Genomic DNA, 23301 nt, shown 5'->3' with positions numbered 1-23301 from the left:
AATTCCTGACACTTTCACCAAATATGGGACGTGTGCACTGTGCAGCTCGCCTTAGACGCCCATCCCTGACTTTAATCTCGCACCGCTACCAACACCAGACAGTAAGACATTTGGTAACATGTATTATTAGCACACGGTGGATGAGCGGCCGTCGACCCGTGCCCGCGATCGGACGGCCAGCCGCCCAATGACGTCACACTATCGCCAAATGACGTCACAAGACCACATATTATGACGTCACGCCGGCTGCCGAGCGAAATAAACAACGTGCACATACGAAACCGTCTGCGGCAAAAGCGGGCATCTGCGTCCATATGGCACTGGAAAGACGACTCAAAAACGTTACCTAGTGGTTCACTAGTGCTTTGTTTTCCATAACAAGTGCAGACAAACTGCATAGCTCCATGCCGCCCGGCACACGGTCAAGCGAAAACAACATACAAAGTCACGCATACATAGGGAAAAGGCGATACCGGCAAAGACCCGGAACAAATGCACATCTCTAAAATGCATCGGCTGGGTGGGAACACACTCTGACATGGTCATCGAACGCGAGGTCGCTCCAGCCCGCAATACGGGCCCGAACTAGATTCCCAACTGCACCGGGGCAGCAAACGGGGTGCATTCAGAAATCCCCACAGACCTAGCCCTCTAACCCAGCGGCACAAACGTCCCACTAACAAACGACGGACCGTCTACAGTCCCAGCAGGTGGGTTAGCTCGTGTGTGCGGAACCACGCGCGACCCAAGAGCGTCTCATCAGAGAATCCTACCCCAGCTCGTCGTCAATTGCCGGCGAACATACTGCATCCCTTCGGTGTACCCTCGGCGCTACGAACTCCGAACACAACTGCTGCAGTCACCCAGCACACCCGACCGCAATATCACATGGAAGATAGAGCCGGACCGGACCGGACTAGCCCGGAGGTATGGGGTCCCACAAAGGGTCCGATCTAGGATCCCACAGGGTCCCGACTCCTGAAGTGACATGGGACTGCTAGGGTTCATGGGAACAATATGAAAATCCAATGTTCCGCAGAGGGTCTCCGAAATTCCCAAGGAGATGAGAGGCAAGGGAAAGTTGATGTGTGCATAGAAGTTCAATTCATCAGAAGAGCTTGTGGTCCCACACCATACATACCCCTACAATCAATCCTCACCCACATCGGCCTAGACTCTGTATCCATCCCAAAAACACTCGCACGTACACGGCTGGATAGGGTCAAACTTCCTGTGGTCCGGATCCACACTTACACCATTTTGGGCCGGATACTGGCAGACAGACGCCGACTAAAGGAGGTTCACAAGGAATGTCCTGTGTCCGCGGACGGGGACTACGTTCCTCCCCAGCCCTCCCTATGGGAACACCCCCAGAAGACTCCCGTCGCGAGGGGATGGACCTCCTTTCGCGCAACGCCAGACATTTGTGGTCGACTAGCACACAAGCCTCTAAACATTCCTACGAGACGAGTCAGCCGACGTCTCTCACACTTAGCTACTTGTATATACTAAATCATCGGCATGATTGGAATAGGTGTATAACACGGCACCTACTATAAGCCGGCCGCCCGCGCCGGTCGCTCGGCCGCGTCTCAAGCTAGTGCGTGTGCTGATGTGTGTTTGGAGCAGTGGACTAGTTGAACTTGGAGCTTTAGACGCACTGTGCGGTCGCCGTAGACCCGGTACGCCAGTGTAGACGATAACGCGGTACATTCACACCGACTGGCGGCGTGTAGGCACCTCTTCGCCGCGCGGTGCTCCTGCATAGAGGTCGGCCACCACCGCACGCTACCCCTGGTGGGAGCACTCAGCCGCCTAACCGGTGGTCATGGGTGGTGGTGCTAAAGAATCCCCTCAGAGAGCTAGTGATAGCGAACGTAGGAGAACGGCCGCGCATAGTCTGCTCTTTGGTCAGATGACAAGACAGGTGTGTGGTGTGGGAGGCGGACCCGCCGCTCGTCCACTCGCCCACCTGCCAGCGAGCCTCCGGTGTGGCCGCTCCGGCCCCCGTCCGAGGGCGCGCTACAAGATGAACAGCTGATGGTGGTTCTGCAGAAGATAGTCGGTGAACGTGTTGATGGGCCCGATGGCTGAGAGCGACATCTGCCGGTTCTGGTGCCAGATCAGGTTGGGTCCGAACACCACCGCCAGGTTGGCAGAGGTCATCTTGTTGAGGTCACTTCGGTCCATCACCTGTGGAGGAGGTGCAGACTTGCCGGCTCAGTGATTGTTATATGAACAAATGACATGAGTCATAACTAGTCGTTGGGAGAGACATTCATTTGGGCCATGTTGGCTGGCCACATTTGCTAACGATAATTGTGGGTTCGGATAAGTACGGCGAAGTTTCCTACAAGATGAATCGACGATCTAACTTTTAGCTCAACAGTCAAAAGCTAGGTAACTCCACTATTAGATCTATAAGCCAAGAGTTAATTATGTTGCACGTATTGTCCGACAAAGGTAGCATTATAAACAGCCTGCGGTTACCTTCGCCAGGAAGTGGATGATGAACTTGAGGACGGTGTAGTTGTCTTCCGGCAGCTTCTCCAGCACCAGCGACTTGACGAGGGTGCCCCGCTCAGATTTGGGCATCGCTGCAAAAACATCCAATCTTAGCACTGATTCATGCCATTAGCACGAGACCGTGTTCGTGCGAAGAAAGGATCATGCGACAAAACTGAATGTACTCGTATCAGCGGTGATAGCGCATAAAAAGACAAATGACATTGAATTATGCCTGAAACAGACTCTTTCTGCGTTCAGGAAATCGCATGCGAGAGCCTATTCAAATACATTGTAATTCTTCTCGCATCAATCGCTTGCGGGAGATGCGTGCGATTGATGCGAGCGTGCTTCCATGTATTTGAATAGGCTCTCGCATGCGATTTCCTGACTGCGGAAAGAGTCTGTTTCAGGCTTTGGCCCGATCCATATCAAATTGCTAAAAGCATTTACAGTACGAAATCCTCGGGACACATCTTCGAAAACTCAGCCGAGGAACTGAACCCAAGTGAACCAAAACTGGCTATGTCGTCCAACAAATACCTCACACTACACACCCCTCCCAATCCATACCTTGCACCTGGACGATTTCGTCGTACAGGTCGAAGGTCATGAGCGGCTCCTCGAGCTCCCTGAGGAAGGACTTGATGAGCACGGCGGCCAGGTGCGGCTCGGTGAGCTGCACCGTCTCGCCGTGGTTGAACTGCGACTGCAGCTGGTGCACCAGGCGCACATTGGCCGAGCGTCGGAACAGGCCCTCCGTCTCCAGAGCGTCCGGGTGGCTCAGGAACTCGACACACTGCAATACAGGGATGTAGACGGTCAGGTGAGCCGTGAGGTACTCCGGGCGTCCGGGTGGCTCAGGAACTCGACACACTGCAATACAGGGATGTAGACGGTAAGGTGAGGCACTTCGGGCGTCCGGGTGGCTCAGGAACTCGACACACTGCAATACAGGGATTTAGACGGTCAGGTGAGGAATCCCCGGCGTCCGGGTGGCTCAGGAACTCGACACACTGCAATACAGGGATTTAGACGGTCAGGTGAGGAATCCCCGGCGTCCGGGTGGCTCAGGAACTCGACACACTGCAATACAGGGATTTAGACGGTCAGGTGAGGAATCCCCGGCGTCCGGGTGGCTCAGGAACTCGACACACTGCAATACAGGGATTTAGACGGTCAGGTGAGGAATCCCCGGCGTCCGGGTGGCTCAGGAACTCGACACACTGCAATACAGGGATTTAGACGGTCAGGTGAGGAATCCCCGGCGTCCGGGTGGCTCAGGAACTCGACACACTGCAATACAGGGATTTAGACGGTCAGGTGAGGAATCCCCGGCGTCCGGGTGGCTCAGGAACTCCACACACTGCAATACAGAAGGGGGAGACTAGATAGGTAAGGTGTAGCCGATGGCTGGAACAGAGCGCCAGGAAGCTCAGAAACTTAGCACACTGTCGTATACAAAGGTGGACGGTCATGCTAGGCCTAGTATTTTGTAAGTGAGTGTTCGAGTGGCGAAAAAATGTCAGTGCAATGCAGAAAGCAAGGTGGAACACTTGCCGATAGGGTCTTTGCCGATGTTAAAACTCAGAATCTGTTACCCGTTTTTACTTCCTTCCAGCGTGAACTAGTGTAACCCAGAACAATTACTACGAGAGGCAGCTTCACTACCATCTGCATGATTAACTACAAGTTGAGCGCTTGCCAGACATCGCCTGCACCCAGGAAGTGCAATCGAGTTCGCTCCAGAGTACGTCTGCCGCTCAAGGCGAGCTTGTACAACAGTTTTGAACACTGCCAGGGCACATGGACCCAGATTGCCACTGTCTGACAGGTTGGCACATAATCGGAAGAGACTGAGTCTGTTGGCCTGACCTTTATCAACTTTGACCATCACTACGAACCAAATAACCCTGTGTGGTGCAATGCAATTTTGTGAAGGTCGACGGAAGCTGAGCTGGGCATCAGGCGAATTTAACACAAATAGAGTGGCTACTGGACTTTGTGTAGGGTGCACGGTGTCCACTGCCAAGTACCACCAAAGTATCGGGAAATAGGAATCAGCAATCACCACCCAGTCTGTCAGTACTCTATGTTTGTCTTTGTTTTGCAAGAATCTTGTAATCTGATGGTCAGAATCAACGACTGGTGCAAAAAGTTAGACACATCTACATGTTAATCCCATGAGTGCCTCAGTCTGAATAAGCAAACTACCCGCCACAGCTCTCATAGTCACCAGTCACCACTCACCATTCTCCATAATTGTCCAGTATTTTCGATAGCATCTACACACATTCTGCACCTAGCGATCGGTATCAGTCGGTACACATTAGGTGTGCATGTCAAGTGGCTACTTCTAACCTCCGCCGCATTCTGCGGGTAATGTAGGGGAGAGTGGGGCAAAGCGGCCACCCGGGGCAAAGCGGCCACCCATCGTTTTAGCCCTTCATAGCTGGCGTCAGTTCCAATTTATGGTTTCCAATTATACTTCTCTGCACGGTCGTTCGAATGAGCCAGACCGGGGTTTCAGGCCCATCACCATTGTTCTGTGAAACACGGAAAAGCATTTCTTGCCAGGTTACCAACTATGTTTACAATTTTTAAATGTTATGTTATTCCATAACCGTTTGGAATTTTTATAAGCGTTCTTGTCCATGCATTGCATGGGTATTGTACATGTATTCTACCAATTTTAATGTTTTTTACCCCACTAATAGCTAAGCTGGAATATTTTTGTCTCGGACGGTATGCGCGGGGCAAAGTGGCCGGGGCAAAGTGGCCACCCCCCAATTGGGCATAAGTTGCTTCCATCTGGATAAAAAACATTATTTATATTCAAATGTGTCGTCATGCATTCATCTTTGCCACTTTTCAGTTGCATGAGTTACCAAATAATGCAATTAAATGTTTATTTTCATGAAAATCCTTTCTTTGTTTACCTACAGGTGGAAGATGATAAAGTAAACATCCATCCTCGCTTAACCTTGTCACCATCAAATACCCTAGTCGTACACGAGGCAACTATTTTGTTTCTCATATCGGGACTTGAGAAGACGCCGGTGGCCGCTTTGCCCCAGGGTATGGGGCAAAGTGGCCAATATGCATAGGTTTAAAGTTTTGTCAATATCTTTCATATGTGAACGCCTTTGGAAATAAAACGCAGTTGAAATTAAAGGCAACTTAATAGGGATCACATTGGTATAGAAAGAATCTTTCCAAGTTTAAAAATCAAGCGTTGGCATCGTGAGAAGTGTTAGGGTGGCCGCTTTGCCCCACTCTCCCCTAATGTAACTTTAGCCAATTCTGCGCCTCCGTATGCGCACAAGGAAGATTGTGCACAAAGCGTGCGAGTGCACCACTGCGTGCTTACGTGCGTGTGCACGTCCCCGTGTTATTCTCGCCCGCGCTCATTCCTGACCTGTCTCAGCACGGGCGGCACTGGGTCGCCACCGTTATTGTCCTTGATGAACTGCAGACTGACGCCGAACTGCTGCGTCTCCAGCGGCGTGTGGAACTGCGCCGAGGCGGTCGGGGTCGCCACCGGCCGCGACGGCTTGGTCATCAGAGTCCGGTCGTGTCTGGAAACACATGAGGGACGTTAAAGGATGCGTGATGAAGCATTGCCGGCCGAAAAGAACACAATGTAAAAAATGCATGCACCGGTATAGTGAATACATCATGTAAAATGTATTCTGATAAAGTAAGAGCAGCTTGATCACAAGCAAGCGGAACTATCCTAAATATGTTGACCTGATGCCTACAGCCCATTCGTATTCCAGAAAACCCCAAATCAGGGACGAGAGAAAGTCCCTGCTGATGGGATACATACCAACACAAAATTTGCCTTTGTGATGAATGGTATGAAACATCGTATCAATTAATAAAAACTCCATTTATTTTTATACCGCTGTGCTAATTACTAGAACCTGCAGCCCTAAACGACCTCCCATGACACCACCTCCCAGACAGAAGAATCCAGAAATGGTCGTCTCTGAGGCGTGGTTCCACCGTTACGCCACATACGATAAGTATCGGTCGGTGAGGGGCCGGCGGTATCAGACTGACTAGGGGTGTTTGGTCCAGGGATTAGCGGAGCTCCACAGTCAGTGACCGATAACACAGGTGTGACACAGCAGACGTGAGGGAGCCTGAGAGCCCGAGTGCGCAGTAATGTGAAGTAGAAATGTAGAGTAGGAAGCGAGGACTACACTTGGATATTGTATAGTGGACACAAATATACCATATCTATAATCTTGCAGGTCTGCATTTATGAAGCAAAGTATCCGCAACTTACTCTAGCACGGGCTCCGGGATGGTGATTTGGTCCATCGGGAGGTATTCCTTCAGCTCGTGGAGATAATTGACGTACATTATCTTCTTCCCGAACTTCACGCTGTAATATAACAAAGCGGTCAGAGGATGGATGTACTGCGAAATGCATGAGAAATGTTCAACACAAATCATGACGATACACCATTATAAATCTATCCCGACAAGGCGATTTAACGAGTGGGCGAAAATAGATCGTATCGATTTGCTCTAAGTCACGGCCTTTCGAGGCTCCAAAAAGTTAGATTGTTGGAAGCTGGTCGAAATGAAGGTTGTGTCGAAAAGTATTTATGTCACTTACTTTCATTCAACTTTCAATGAAAAGAAATGATCCGGCAATAATTCGGGTCATAGTCGACCATTTCCAGGGTAACATTTAAAGAAGTGAAATAATTCAGCTGAAATAGCGGTTGCCACCGTTATTGGCTCCTTGACCCAAAATATTACCCTTTAAGTCTGCAAAGCCGCGAGCACGAGGGTCGCGACAATTAGATCTTATGACCTTCATCAATTCTGGCCCGCGTAAGAACCCTGCTCTCTGTGCATTATACCACCTATGTTGGCATGCAATATGAAATCAATGCGACAGAAACTGTCAACCCTCCAAAGCTACGATAGGTCATATCACTCTTAACACCCGGTCCTAAAATTCATTTATGACTCGCGGAGTCCCTGCACAACCCACCTGATCGCTGGCCGGAACACATTGTACACCACTCGGATGAAGTTGGTCGGGTGCACCAGATACAACGCCTTCAGGTTCTTCTTGTACTTCCTGTCAAAGGCGCGGTACGCCTGCCATAGCCAGCTGAGCGGCGGCTTGTTCTTACTGTTCAGCCCGTAGTGGAAGTACACCAGACTGTAGTCTTGCTCGACGTACTGATTCAGTGTGAACATCAAGTAACTGGAAAGAGAGTATCAGCATTAAAATTCGACAGAAAGGAAGCAACAGTGTGGACAGAGGGATTCCACGGAGCAGTACAGACATTCTTAAGTCATTGTAGCGAGCTAAAGATGTGAGCAAATTAAATTACGCTGGCATAATGGCCAAATCAATTCATGGCGTCTGAACAGCGCTGTCTTTTTCTCGAACTAATGTATTGCGCAATAGGGCGCAAGCTGGCAGGCGGCCCGACAAATCCCATGGCTGCGGACCATCGCCAGTGGCGGAGTATCGACCGGTGCGGCCGCCCAATTTTCGGCCCCATCAGACCCACCGGAGCCGGCCCGGCCAATCGAACTCGGCGGGCTCCACCCAGACAGAGAGACTGACCGGCAGACGGTGCCGTTCGATCGGGGGTCGTTCAAGACGCATCGATTGGGGCAGGGTGGAGTCGCATAAAAACAATGCCGGTACAAAGGGTGGAGATAAAAAAGCGACACAAAGACTGGTGACTGAGAGCTGAGACCCTTACTGGCTCTGGTCGCCCTTCTCAAACGATCCCTCTCAGATTTATAGTTCATATGGAACACAAAGCACCGAACCGCTCCAACAGATCTCCGAACAATGATCCTAAAGAGTTCTCAGCACTAATCCACAATTCAAATAAGATTGACGCAGAAGCTCTCATTCTTTTCTATTCATCGTCTATCCCTCTTTCCTCTCCCATGCTCTCTATCCCTCAGTCACTCACCTCAACAGCTTGGCGTGGTTGAGTTCCTTGTTGCTGGGTAGTCGGCAGGCGGACACGACAATCACCTTTCTTCCGTAACTATCGTCCCCCACAACATCTACTATCCCATGCTGCGCCACGTCTCTGAAATCCGCCGCCGTCGAGAGGCGCGCCTTCCGCTCGAGATCGTCGCCGAGCTCGAGACCTAGGGAGAGCGGTCCGAGCGCCTCCTCGAAGTTTTCCTCGATGGTGCCGTCCATGGTGCCGATGGCGCCGTCCGACATGGTGCCGTCCAGCGCCAGGTCCAACTCGGCCTCCAGTTCAGGGTCTAGTGGAGAACAGATGACAGTCAGAGGGGAGAGTCCGGTCAGAGGTTAGCTCAGTCAATGGTGCCGTCGAGCGCCAGGTCCAGCTCGGCCTCCAGTTCAGGGTCTGACGGAGAATAGGAAGATTAGAGGGGAGAGTCCGGTCAGAGGACAGCTCAGTCAATGGTGCCGTCCAGCGCCAGGTCCAGCTCGGCCTCCAGTTCAGGGTCTGACGGAGAATAGGAAGATTAGAGGGGAGAGTCCGGTCAGAGGACAGCTCAGTCAATGGTGCCGTCCAGCGCCAGGTCCAGCTCGGCCTCCAGTTCCGGGTCTGACGGAGAACAGATGACAGTCAGAGGGGAGAGTCCGGCCATAGAAAAGCTCAGTTCATGGTGCCGTCCAGCGCCAGGTCTAGCTCGGCCTCCAGCTCCGGGTCTGGCGGAGAGAAGAACGGTTCGAGAGGAGAGAGATTACTAGCAAGGGGCTCTAGTCTCAAGTATGCGCGGTAACGTCACAGGGGCTCCAAGTCTGACAAAGAATAGTAGAAGAAATTTATTCCAGCTGCGAGCCTGTCGGAGAACATGGACACTGGACAGTAATAGGCGCAAAGCGCTCTATCAGAAAGGACACTGGACAGTAAATAGGCGCATAGCGTTCTATCAGAAACAGTTCAATTTCGGATGTCCGATATACCCAAAGGAGAGAAGAGCGTCAATGGGACGAATAAATTCAGCTCTAAGGCTGACGCAGATAATTTGGACAATTGAAAGGAAGGAACTCTTCCATAGGACAGAACTGCGCCATGGGACGTCTCACAGGAGCACTTGGTGCAGCCCCGTCTCTAGCTCTGGGTCAGTCCGCAATGTCAAATTGCTGTTCTGGAAATTAAACCCACTAAAACACGAACATGACACAAATCGTTTCAAAAATGCCAGCCAGAAATGTGAATTGGAATCTAATTCTGATATCAATCCACTTAAAATGCATTAGCTCGGCCAGGCGGCAGAGCATGCATGAAAACGAGTGTGCCTGGCGACCCCCGGAGCGGACCCGACTCTGACCTGTGCCTGCGTTGGTCGCACACGCCACCTCTGTGTCATCGAACTCCAGCTGTGGCTCGTAGTCGTGATAGTCGGATAGAGACGGGTACGGGTCGTCCCCCGCGCCGGGCAGAGATGGCGGTCCCACGCCGCAGCCTGGGGACAGAGGGCCAATCGTCAATTTGGGAGGGACGACAGATTGGGATGGAAGTGGATGGGGGTGGATGATTGGATTTGAAGAAGATTCCTGTTAGATAGAAAGGCAAGAGTGATTGCTTGAAGCGCCATTTCACCAACACAGTAGAGGCGGGAAGATATGGCTGCAAAAACAAGATGACAAAAAAGTGTCAAAATATTGAGGAGCTAAATGAGAATTAGACATAAATCTTATCAATCTCATTTAACGGCCCAATATTTGACACTTTTTGTCCATATGACGCATATTGGCCCAAACTTCCAACATCAGATACATTATAGTAGCTGTGCTCCTTCAAGCACGACATAACGAAAGTACACAAAGACGTCATTCGAGCCATTCGAAGCAAACAAAGAAACTGAAGAGCCGTATGTGGCACGTGGTGCGTATCGAGCGTTTGTCGCGCCTTTGTCTAAATTGTGTTGAAAAATTCACTTGCATGTAGCATCAAATCAGACAACGACGCTCAGCCAACAGGGTAAAAGATATACATTGGAAAACGATATTTAAGTTTCGTTTCTCCTCATTTTTTTGTGACACCGCCACATTTAGGCCAGAGCAGGCCAGGACAACACGCGCCCATAACTCCTCGTTACCGTCCATCGCGCACCGCGCGGTGAGCCCACGTACAGTCCATCTGGGACACCGGCTCGGTCGCACTCACACCATTACCGTAAACCGTAACACAAACGGAAACCAGCGGCGTCTGGCTGAAAACAGGCCAACAGACAGCAAGCCCGGCACGCCCAGTGGTCAATACCGGACACTCTCTGCAGTCCACTGCCTCTGTCTTCGTTCTGTCTCTGACTGAGTCTGCAGAATAGTGAGAAGGAACCGGGCGTTACATGCAATGACTATCAGACACGACCTACCGGCGGATGTCGGCTCCTGAACGCGCAGCATGGTTGCAGTCTGCACCAGTCGCGACAACCAGGGTCCTTATCACCACCGGACCTCTGTAGTTTCTAGTCTGACTCTCCAAACACCACGGCACCACTTCTCAGCACCAACACGGGCACCAATCCCCTCACCACTTCAATACCAACAGCGATACGGTTCGAGCGGCAGGGGAGGCGGCGGCGGCTCCAGCCCCGGCGGCGGTCTCCCACCGACTGCCGAGCGATGCCAGCCACTGGGGCAGCCGGTCACCCGCCCAGCCGACGGCCCGACGGTGGTCGGTCGGTCGTACCGCACCGCCGGCGGCGACGACGCGCTCGACAGCCGTGACGGGGAGCACGCGACGGAAGGGGTGGGGAAAATGAGTCGGTCGTATAACAACGAATTTGGTGGAAACAAAGTCAGGGTCGGTGATGTGGGGTTGAGAGATGGGAAAAGGTCAGCGCGAGCACAGGCTCATCAGGTCAGGGTTGGATCCGGCTCGTCTGCCGCTGGAAATCGGGCCGCAATCAGGGCAGCAATCGGAGCAGGGAGAGGCCGCGGGCGGCCGGCAGCGTGGCGCCTCACTCGGGAATCTGCTGGAAACCAGCACCGACTAGCCGTGACCGTTACGGCCACGGACGGTGAGCTTGGCCCGGTCGCGGTTCGCTGGTGAGCGGCCCAAACTTCACACAGCCGTAGTTCACACAATGTATGAATGAATGGTGGCTTACCGCAGGCAGGAACACCCAGCCACTTAGCGCAATCAGCACTAACCGTTGCTTCATTTTAGCATGACACGGCAACCAGAACCGGAGTGTGCAAATGAAAACTATGCAATGCGCAAACTGCGCAGCGAGGACGTTTTCCACGCCAAAATTGCATCATAATGAGAAAATGAGCCCGAATTCGACCTTTCACGATATTGCGTACACACGCAATATCGATATTGCTTACACACGCAATATTCAAGAACAGGTAGCTGAGCCAGACCCCAGTAACCGTTGGTAACTAACGGTTTGTTTTATCAACGCATAGCCTTTCCGTCATGGTCATAAGCCATAAAGTTACTGTTACTTTTATCAACACCTAGCCTTCCAGCCATGGTCATAAGCCATCAGTTAGCCGTGCTAACGTGCTAAAAGGAAGTGACGACCAGACCACCCATATTACAAATAAACGGAGCAGAGCGGGATCGAAATACAGTCCTATCACCGGAACTGACGGACTTCCTCGCGCTTCATGGTCGCTTCACATACGGCGAAATGCACTGAGCTGTCCATAAACAGTGAGCAATGGCCAACACGAATGTGTTACAGCGTCGACTGCTGGCGTGATGTGATTACCATAAACCGAGATTCTAACCACGAAATCCATCACAACCCACAAACAAAGCTGAACCAAACCCCAGACGACGGCAATTTTAGCTCCGCTATTCCGGGACATTTGTATTCAGTTTGCTACACTGGTGACATGGTCGACGAATGGTCTGCTTCTCTGCAAACTGCTCAGATCGATCAAACTTCGTCCCAGGCTTGTAAACCCGCCGCCGAGGCCCGGGAGCGCGTCTAGAGACGGCCGGTCCCTGGTAGGGCCCACTGCACTGGGGCGGCGGGCAGCCCCGGGGGCGCTCTGTCGAGTCAGCGCGGACGTCCAGTCAGCTACCGCGCGACGGTGAGTCACTGCATCGGGAAGCAGAGATACGGAACATGACGCAGTGGAGGGAGGGAGGGGATTACCGCAGCCGCACACAGGAGTCCCACCGCAGCTCGGCGTTCAGTTTCAGGTCCTTGTTTGTTGGATGGCGAAACGGGGAAGGCGAAGTGTTCAAACTGATTAGGTACCCGCGAATGAAGGGCACCGTTCTGTTGCGTTACCACTGGCCTGTTGCAGCTCGAAACGATTAGCCACTGGCCAGTAGAAACCAATGCAAAAACGCGTCCATCTATAACGCCCCATGGATAACTACTTCGTCAAGAAAATCATCATATCATATCCTTCAAATTTGTTATAAATATTTCATGTCTGCCCAGGAACACCACAACTCGCTGGCAGAGTTCCGTCTCGCCGCGCCCTACAATATTCTAGTACCACCCCGTGCAACTCCGTACCACCCTCCACCAACCCAGCACCGACTGAGCGCCTTCCGCCGGCCCATACCCTCCGCCGCCCCAGCACCGCCTCGCCGCACCCTCGGGCGTCCGAGCGGATCGTTCCGCGCCGTGCACCGGCACCGTCGGGCCGTTGGTCGCGCCCCGCGGCCGTCTCCCGGTCCTTCCACGGTCCTGCGGCTCCATGGTGGTCCGATAGCATCCCAGCGTGACCGAATGACTCGCCGCCGCGCCCCAAGCAACAGGGAGACATATCGGGGTCAGCCGGGTGACAAGTGGAAAGAGAGAGGAGAAAGATGACATGTCTGGCCGAGTAAGAACCGCTAGTAGGTATAACATTTCGTAATTTCATTGCAGCATGTTCTAACTATTTGGCTGAAAAGGCCATGTGAACAATGCCACATAACGGTAAACTAGCAACAGGGCGAAAATAACGGGTCCCTGGAGCATGAAGTTCGGTTTACTAACGGAACAGTTGTCCAAATTAACAGCTCTGTAAATTTCCTTGTCGTGGGCGGGTTCTCACAAAAATCCATATATTGGCCAGGTGCGACGGGGCACATAGCGGGCGGGGAGTCACGCTTTGGGCCGCCTGAGAAAGAATGCCGTGACCCGGGTCTGGTTTCAGCTGGGAGACGTCGCACCTATTAGAAAACTAATCTTGGTCGCACCAACACGTTCTCTATTATCGTCTAGAAGCAATTTGGTATATTCGTAAGGATTTTTTTTTACAGGTAACACTCGCAAAAGACAGTTTGACTTAGACGCAGAAGGGAAGAGAACACGGGCATGCAATCCCTCCGGTGTCGATGACTAACAGCCACCCAAAGTAGATAAAGGCGTATAATACCAGAAAAAGACGTTACATAACATAATTGGATTAAAAGGGTGATGTGGGGGATGGTGGAGGCCACATGCTGATCTTAGGGCGTGTACCCGTACCTTCAAGCCGTTCACGGAAACACCACCATCCATCGGCGTGCAGATAACACCGCTGACTCGTGACAGATTGGCCATGAATTTCGGAATCGGAGCCCGCCATCGGCGCGGCCCTGACGGCGGCACATTGCTTACTGATGCAATCCGCCACGATGGATTACTTTTCGGGCTCAGTTTCAGCTCCAGAGCCGCCACCAGCGCGGCGGGCTATAATTCGACAGACACGACAGAAAGAAGGCCCATCTATAAGATATATTTCCGTCACAGGGCCGAGGAAAGTTAGAGACAAATGACAAAGTTGGTTTTATGAGTCATTTGTTGAGCGTCCGCCCGCTAGCCTCGCGTGCGAGGATACGAGACAGAAAGCCGAGTTTCAGCAAACGCATCATCATCCGACCCGTGGCCGTGCCGACCCGACCACCTGGTCTGCTCACCTAGTACCTACCAATTTCTTTTTTTAGCCCGCGTGCACGACCGGTAGAAAACGGGAATATAACTTTTAAAAATGCAAATGACTATCAACAAAGCCATGTCGACTACGACTTCGGAATGCGAAGTAGTCTAAATTTCGACGACCCCGACTCCGGCCAGAAATGTCGACTCCGATGTAACAAACCGAAGGGGGCAAGTCCAAACCATCACAGTCAATATACTAACAACCAGATATCCTTGTGCATTCATCGCCTTCCAATGTCACTTAAAAATGTAAATGGAAATGCTTCTGTAGTTTTTCTACATCTTTAACCCTTGACCGTACAGGGGGGGGGGGGGTCGAACGGACCCTCCTCGGTTTTCGCGGCGACGAAACTTCCAGTACCATCGTGTCAATCAATTTTACACCTACCCTGAAAATATCATGACTCTGGTCTCTGACCCAAATGACCTCTGACCTGTGACCTACATACTTTTCCAGAACATGTTTGGCCGGAATCGCGATTCGGCGTATGTCGGCTCGCATTAGCCGCGCGTTTGCAGTCTTTTTGTGGTTTCAAGCGTTCAAACATGTGATATGATGTTGCTCTCATGCATTAAGGTGGGTCTCAAGGTCACCTGAAGGTCAAATCAGGTCACCTTTGATGACCTTGGTTCACTTTCCGAGTTTCTAACCTAGTTTTTGGAGCTGATTTCGAATTTAGCAACCGTTTCAACGTTTACGAAGCATGTACCTAGTTTTAGTGCTTTCGTAACATGTTACGAAGCTGCCAGTGGTGGTTGACACCTACCATGAATACCCGGCCGGACCCTTACTGGTTGACCTGACCTGGCCTAAATGCATATAGACATCATACGTGATCAAACTAGCATGAAATTTGTGATCAGCACCCCGAAACCCGCCATTACAACCTCACTTTACGAAGTTCTGACAGGTCCCGATTTTCTCGACTTTTGGGTCATTGACCTGATCTGGAAGGTCAACCAATGACCTAGGACCTTAAAACTGGGTATTATCAGCTTCCTCTCGTCAGGGGCAGCACGCCGCGAAGCTCTAGCTCGATCAGGGGCCGAACGGCAAGGGGGTCCAACGGACCCCCCCCCCCCCCGTACGTTCGCGGCTGGCAAAACGTCAATGTGATCAATACCGAGCGAGGGTTAAGTTCAAATGTCTGAATTGAGTAGTTTCCAGCTGGAGTGTTAGGCAACCATGACTTGTTGCACTGCACCTCAGTACCACCACCCGACTATGTCAGCATTGATGCCAAGGTTGATATTAGCACCAGGCCTGGGCTGCTGAGTGCAGAGTCGATGGATTTTCGGTGATTCCGATTCCGACTCTGGCTTTCAAAAATCAGTTTCGACTCCGATTTCGAGCAGAGCTGTCGACTCCGACCGACTCCAACTCCGACGCCGACTCTGCTGACCTGGCAGGGATGCGGATTTGATGAATTTTCGGTGAATTAGACTCCGAACCCGCCATCTGTTTCCAAAATCGACTCCAACTCCGGTCAGAATTATCGACTCCGACGGCGACCGATTACAACTCTGCAACCCTGATTAGCGCATATGAACAGCTCATAAATGACCCACAGTGTGTGAAGGTCCTGCAAGCTCATCTTAGGTCAACATCAAGCATGCCAAAAATAACTATTGTCAGACAGCATATCCTAACATGGTAATGATAAGCATGATATCCACCTTCTTAAAGTACGTATACGTGAAACAAAGAGGCATTTGCTTAGGTACTTCACTCACTCCCACGTTGGGGTCAGTTCAACAGGGCAATGGAAAACCCAATATGCAGCTGAAAGGGAGGCAAAGTTTTCCTGCTGATACTACCAGGTCTTCCTTCACTGCATGCTGCCAGCTGCTCCTACCACATTTTGATCTTGTGAGGCAAGAGCTGACAGAGGATGTTGCCATTTGTAATTATGTTGTCATGTGATATTCAATTACTCTCATATATGTAGTATCAACCCCTTGCAGTTAGAACAGAGAATCAGTGATTTTGTGGTCGACTGCAGAGTACGCCATGTAGGCATGCAACATGTACAGTACATGCACCAAGAAGATTTGCCTATGATATATTTTTCCTTTCACAGTTAGCTGACACAGGTGTCATCTTTAGCTGCATACATATAATGTCATATGACAGAGCAGTCCATGTTTTATATGTTCCCCTTTTTCCTCTTACGCGGCCAAAATGTGAGGGCATTTTGGCTCATATCTGCAGACTGCAAAGTGCAACTCCCGTTATTTCACTTATTTAGCCTGATCTTCAACTCTGAAACGATGCTGTGAAGTAGGTCACAGATGTTACTTGAAGGGATCAGCACACTGGGATTTTCAGGGTGCACCACTTGAAGAAAACCATGTGGGGCAGACCATCAGGTCAGGCTACAGCCCAGTGTCCTTAGACCAAAGAGTAGGTAGATACCTACTCTGCAGCCAGCAACCAGTGGCGATCCCAAATTGAAATCTGGAGCAGCATACATATGTGAGGTAAGGACAGGGGCGGATCCAGCCGATCCGTTTGGGGAGGGCAAAAGTTTCCGACCTATCCGACGACCCCTATCCGCCCCCGCACTGGGAGGAATGTAAGATAAATTTTGGAAGGGGATGCAAAATTTTCTCAAGGGGCCCCACTGAAGGTTTTGGGCCCTTTTACTTTTTCAAGCTGTCAATCATCGATTTATGAAAACCAAAAGTTAAGGAAACAATCCATACAGGAAGTTATCCAAAATGTTTGCATATTTCAGTGAGCCTAACAAAATCACAGCATACCTAAATAAGTGAAATGCAACAAGTTTTTTTTTTACTGGGTGATTTTTCTTATGCTAACCACCACCCGCAAGCCTCAAACCACTTTTCTGGATCCGCAGTGGACCTTTGAGAGCCCTACGGGTCCGCTCTTACAAGACCGTTAAAAAACCTCTGGAAACTGAATGACTCAATGGAGGCTCCTCCAGAAGCCTTCACGACTTCTCAGATTGAATGAGTCCCCGACCAGGGTCGGTTCCTCAGAAGGTGCTGAAGGGTTTCAGAAAGCAGCGTAGGCTCGAGAGTCTGGAAAGTTCTTAAAGACCGGCATCGGACCCAAAAAGCCTGTATGGAGGCCCTCAAAAACCGGGATAGAGGCCAAAGGAGCTGATGTTTAGCCTAAAGAACCGGTGTGGAGGAAAGGGTAGGAGTCTGAGTGGGGCCTTCAGGGGCAAGCGTTAGGGCCCCAAAAGTATGTGTGAGGCTCTTGGAGGCAGGTAGGTCCCTGGAGCGTGCATGGGGTCCCAAGAGCTCGCGTGTGAGCCCAAAAATTCGGCTTCATGTCCGTGGAACATGCATGGGGATTCTTAGAAGCCGCTTGGACACATACATTTGATGGGTGTATTTGATGGGTCGTGGGTACCAAGATCGTTGTAATGGTCCTAAAAGCCGGTGTAGGGCCTAGAAGTTCCGGTGTTGAGACTCCCAGAGGCCGGCGAAGGGGCACCAGGAGCGGATACAGTGTCTCAACAAGCCTACATGGGACCTGACAATCAGTGTGGAATCCCACGAGCCTGCTTAATCCCTCAGAAACCTTTGTAAGGCCCTCAAAGGTCGTTGTGAAGGGCCTCTGAATCTGAAATCTTCGCGGGGCCCCGAGGCCAGCATGTCCCCTGCCTGCGTTAAGGCCCTCCAGAGGTCGTCGTAGGGTTCTTCATAGGCCAGCGTGGGCCCTTGGAGCCTTCGTTACAGGACTCTCAGAGGTCAGCATGACCCCTGCAGTCTGCCTGCGTTGAGGCCAGATCAGAGGTCATCGTGGGGCCCTCAGACGCCAGCGTGGGCATTTGAAGCTTGCATTGGGTCCTAGAGGTCGTCGTGAGGGCCCATAGATGATAGAGGTCGTCGTGAGGGCCCTCAGGCCTCAGGGACCGTCTCGGGTGGAATCACTGTGGAAATCGTTGTGAGGGCCCTTAGAAGCCTTCAAGAGGACCATCAGAGGTCATCATGAAGATCTTTGGCCATCATGACGGTCTTCATAGGCCCTGGGCCCTCAGGTATCTTTGCAAGGCCCTCAGAGGCTGTGGTAAGGACATCAGAGTCCATCGTTAGGGCCATCAAGAGACCGTCACAGGTTCCTCAGATGCCAGCATAGCCCCTGCAGCCTGGTTGTGTTGGGGCCCTCAGAGGCCGTCGTGGGCCGTCTAAAGCCCGATGGGCACTCAGACCTGAGATGGGTCTAGGACCGTGTCACGAGGGCCCTCAGAGACCGCCGTGGGGGCCCTCAGAGGCAACGTAACCCCTGGAGTCTCCGTGGGGTCCTCAGATGCCGTCATGGGGCACCAAACGCGGTTCGGGACACTCCTAGCCGGTGAGGTCCCCAAAGACCAGCATAGGGCGCTCCTGACCAACAACTGAACGTCTGATGATCGGTGATCCCACATGATCGTTCGTTTCCCGATCACTGGTTTTTAGGATAAAATGTATTTGGTGGTGTGACAGGCCTCTTATACGGCTTTTGGAGGGTGCAAAAAGCTATGTTTGCACTCTAATGTTTTCCATGGGTCTGGAGCTGAAACCCCTGCACCCTCTATCCGGATTTCCGCTACCCACCCTTGAGCACCGAGATGACCAAACGACTTTACAATGCCACACTATCTGCATGCAATCAGTTCAGGGAGTTCGATCTATTAACAGCATTCTGGCATAAATCATCAGCAGCGAGCGTCCAGCTCCTTCCTTCGGAATGGCCGTCACAGAAAGTCCTGCTTTTCATCCAGATAGTCCTCGACGCCGTATTTAATTCTATCATCTCTATATGCTTTGGGAGGGGCAAAAGGACAGTCTTGCCCACATGATTTAGCTTTGGGGAGGGCAAATGCCCATTTTGCCCTCCCCTGGATCCGCCACTGGGTAAGGAGTCCTTATCCTGGAGTCCAAGTCAAACGGGAAACATGTAAAAAATGAAATTAATGACCGCTTGATTAGGCATAATATTGATATAGAAAACAAAATATGAAGGCCATCATCATCATCTCAACCTCCATGCACATGGGAGGGTTTGCATTTGACAGCAACAGCATTGGCACATCTTCAAGCAAAAAAGAAAAAGATATATATGTTACAGGCAAAGTGAAAACTCGGGCATTTTGCAAAATGCCTAGGCAATTTGCAAAATGCCTGACCGGCCAGGCATTTTGCAAAATGCCCAGGCAGTTTGCAAACTGCCTGACCCACCAGGCATTTTGCAAACTGCCTGAAATATTTTTCCAGGCATTTTGCAAAATGCCTGACATCAAACTCGCACTAGCGACGATGTATAGGTAAGCATCATTTGTAACTGCCGCTTACAAAAGTTGATCGCTGTCAATGCGCACCAAGTGAGGGGATACTGCGTTCTCCGGGTAGCGCCGCCGAGTTCAGGTCACTGAGCCTCAGCGGCCGTCGGGTGCCGAACACCGGGCGTGGTTTCGTGGGTAAACATGCGCTCGGTTCAATGATTGTACTGTTTCTAGGAGTTCTTGGTGGCTTTTTGAAAATACTATGGGTGGATATTGATCAGAAAAGACTACTCTTCCAATTTACGAAAATTTGATTGTTACACGTTTAGGTACATTATCAATCGTCTCTGCCGGAACAGTTGCCCAACGGGGCAGAATACTGGACATCGCAGCTTTTACACACGGCTACAACTCCGTATATACGAAAGGTACGGAGACGGTGGCTCAAGTCCATTCAGCGTTGGCTCCATCTCGACAGAATTGACGCAAGACGTAGGTATAGGTACAGAGTGTCACGAACTTGATACGCGGTTGGCGCGGTCTTGTCCCTCCATGCCCCTCCTGAGTGTTGAATGGATGCAATTTGAACGGGTCCGGCACCAGGGCATCTGGACCAGGGCACTCGGCATCTAAATCGGTCATCCCCCGGTATCTAAAGATTTTACCCTGAAGCTGAAGCCGCTCAAACTCAGGCTGCAACCCTGACTTACCGTCATCCATAAGTGATGCAGCTGGATTTCGACAAAACCCACCAAATCTGGACCATTCAGGACTAGAGATTCAGACTTTTCAATGATGAGGCCGTGAGGCGATATTAGCCGTTTTCACGACGGCCATCTGGTACACATTTGGTTCACATCTGGTGCAGATTAGGTGCGTATTTGGTCAAACTGGTTCAGTGTGTCTCTTAGTAGCCATCAACTAGGGTTCTACTAATTGCTTATATGCCTCCTTTGTCATATTATCAGAGAGCATCATCGGTTAACCCTCGCCCGCACATGGGGGGGGGGGGTTGCCACCCCCCCCCCCCCCCAGGCAGTCTTTCTGCTCTGCACTCAACATTTTTAGAGCTAGAAGGCTGATTTTTCGTATAGCTGCTTGTCTATCCTTTCTTGATGTCCAATGAAAATTTCAAGTTTCTGTGGTTTTTGGTTTCGGAGATATGACCTTGTTTTTCAGGTCATGTCATGACCCAAATGGCCAATTCTCAACATCTTGCGTTTGCCATGGGCCTTGTGAGCTTTTGACACCCTGATTTCGGCCTTTTTTGCCAGTCTTACCTCCCACCTATCATGGAACATGTTGTTCGACGATGTACAGGGGTCAAGGTCAGGGTCAAGGTCAACCTAGGTCATCTAAGATAATTGCGTTTTAGGCAAGCTGAATTTACTTTTTGTGAAGTTTTTTGACTGCATTTTGGTAAAAGCTTCTCAGATCATGATTTCATGTGATGTGGACCCAAAAACAATCGGTGCACACATCAGTATACACACAGACACACACAGACATACAAACACATGTAATTGACCTTGACCTAACTTGACCTGAAATGACCTCAGCAGCAAAATTCTGGTCGGATAGTGTGATTAAGAGGTTCTAGCTGGCTTGGCACCAGAAAACAGCATCGTCATCGGTATTTGATAAGCAGCGCACTTGATATCCAACGGTGACCCAAAACAGCAACATTTTTTAGTTTGACCTGACCTGGAAGGTCAATGACTGACCTGAGAGGGTAAAACTGGGTATCATTGGATTCGTCTCTTCCCAAAGAATCTTTTTGGTCTTTACTGCTAAGCTCTATCTCCAACAGGAACGAAATGGCGCGGGGGGTGGCAACCCCCCCCCCCCCATGTGCGTTCTAGGATGGGAAAATGGCATGTGCGGGCGAGGGTTAAAACACTGAAATAAATTCATAAAATAAAGATATTTGCTGTAAAAGAGATTATGTGCAGAGTTGGTCAAATTAGGTGCAATCGCAGGATAGCCCGTCGTGAAAACGGCTATTAGAGCTCTTCTTAGTCACTAACCGTCCCGACAAGCCGGCCAACAGCAGCTCAGAGGCGCTGCACCGTCGAGACGGCGAAGCACCCACTGGGCACTGGGGATTCTCATTTGGGGCATGATGGGCTACAGAGGCCTATTTGAGCTTCACCAGGTGCCGCGGGGACAGACCATGTGGCCGCTGATAACTTGTCAGCGAGGTGCTGGAGAACACTGACGCAACTACGATGCAATACATTTCAGGACACAAGTAGGTACAACATCCCGCAACAATTTCGTGACACCCTGTATTCGTGAGCGTGGAATGTGTCACATGTGCCCACAACACATGTGCAATGCGTTGTAGGGTCAGGCACAGTGGAACGTTTATGATCAACGCCTGTAGTCAACAAGAACCGTGGAATATATGGAAACCCAGGCATTTTGCAAAATGCCTGGCGGGTCAGGCATTTTGTAAAATGCCTAGGCAGTTTGCAAAATGCCTGGTGGGTCAGGCAGTTTGCAAACTGCCTGGGCATTTTGCAAAATGCCTGGCGTGTCAGGCATTTTGTAAATTGCCTAGGCATTTTGCAAAATGCCCGAGTTTTCACTTTGCCTGTAACATATATATATTTTCAGAATTGGCCAGGTTTTACAAGAGAAGTGCCATTTGAATGGTGCCATGTGTCTGCGTGCAAAGAAATTGATGTCATCTGTATAATAATGTCGTCACTTGATGGGTTGCTCTGTGCAATGTGTGTAAACTTTGAAAAGGGGTCGAGATGACCCAAAACTGTTTGCTTTAAATACACATTACGATCCACTGCGTTTTTTCGCAAATATTGGTGCAAAAACTAAGTTTCATTTCTTAACAATAAATATATATATACATATAAATATCAGCAGTAGCTTAAGCATCCAACAAACATCGAGTTTCGTTATCTTACATTGGAATGAAATTAAATTGTACATACCAGTAGCAGCCTGCGATGGGCCCCTGCCTTTTGCCTTATTGATATGATGTGGCGACTCCATTTTATCTCAGTCTTGAGTGTTTCAGTACAATCTTATCTCAATCTGATTCATCTACAATCAGCACTCAAAATGATTCCTACAAACATGCCAAAAGTCCCTTATCTTATCACAACAGCACACTCCAATCCCTCCAGCCGATATCGTCTCCGTCGCGTCGTCGTATGTTTACAACTAAAATTTATCGATCAAGGTTGTAAGATATACCAGGATTTCATTTAGCCCACCCTACAAATGTGGTGAAGTGACGTCATGAAAACCACGGCTGATCTTTGACTGATCCAGTTCCAGACTGATCTACAACACAGGCCTTGCCTCAGCATATTAGTGTAAAAAAAGATCAGGGGGTGTTCACGGGCACCGCACACTGCTGCGTGCGGTGTGTGCGGTACGTCCAGCAGGCGTGGGGGTAGGGGATGGGTAGGCGGCTCTGACGTCACGGCTGCGTGCGGTGGACGGTCCGCTGTGGCCAGTCCCGACCGGCCACAGCGGTCGCTGTGTGCGGTGACGCAAGGCTGACGTAGGGACGCAGTGGGCGGAGCTTGGAGGCTGTGTGCGGTCGGACCGCACACAGCCTCGAAGCTCCGCCCACTTCGTCCCTACGTCAGCCTTCCGTCACCGCACACAGCGATCGCTGTGGCCGGTCGGGACTGGCCACAGCGGACCGTCCACCGCACGCAGC

At 50.8% G+C, this 23301-nt stretch overlaps 1 protein-coding gene across 1 annotated transcript; it reads right to left on the bottom strand.

Moving 5' to 3' along the window:
• Nucleotides 1–105: 105 nt before the first annotated feature.
• LOC122363780 (rho GTPase-activating protein 1-like) lies at nt 106–22795 on the bottom strand. The gene is made up of 9 exons (XM_043333421.1): nt 22562–22795; nt 9814–9948; nt 8469–8775; nt 7520–7738; nt 6800–6898; nt 5924–6083; nt 3079–3304; nt 2491–2597; nt 106–2193 (listed from the first exon to the last, which is right to left on the bottom strand). The coding sequence occupies exons 1-9, from the start codon at nt 22620–22622 to the stop codon at nt 2023–2025; spliced, it is 1485 nt and encodes a 494-aa protein (XP_043189356.1). The 5' UTR covers nt 22623–22795; the 3' UTR covers nt 106–2022.
• Between the last annotated feature and the right edge of the window lie 506 nt (nt 22796–23301).

Source organism: Amphibalanus amphitrite, unplaced genomic scaffold (assembly GCF_019059575.1).
Source record: "Amphibalanus amphitrite isolate SeventyFive unplaced genomic scaffold, NRLGWU_Aamphi_draft 000639F_arrow, whole genome shotgun sequence".
Taxonomy (NCBI): domain Eukaryota; kingdom Metazoa; phylum Arthropoda; class Thecostraca; order Balanomorpha; family Balanidae; genus Amphibalanus; species Amphibalanus amphitrite.
This window is presented reverse-complemented; position numbering and strand designations above follow the sequence as displayed.

Excerpts from the sequence above, each read along its gene's own strand:
- LOC122363780 (XM_043333421.1), bottom strand. The coding sequence starts at position 22,622 with ATGGAGTCGCCACATCATATCAATAAGGCAAAAGGCAGGGGCCCATCG. Across the intron at positions 9,949-22,561 it reads CCCATCGCAGGCTGCTACTG|GCTGCGGCGTGGGACCGCCA; the intron begins GTATGTACAATT and ends CTCTGTCCCCAG. Across the intron at positions 2,194-2,490 it reads TCATCCACTTCCTGGCGAAG|GTGATGGACCGAAGTGACCT; the intron begins GTAACCGCAGGC and ends CCTCCTCCACAG.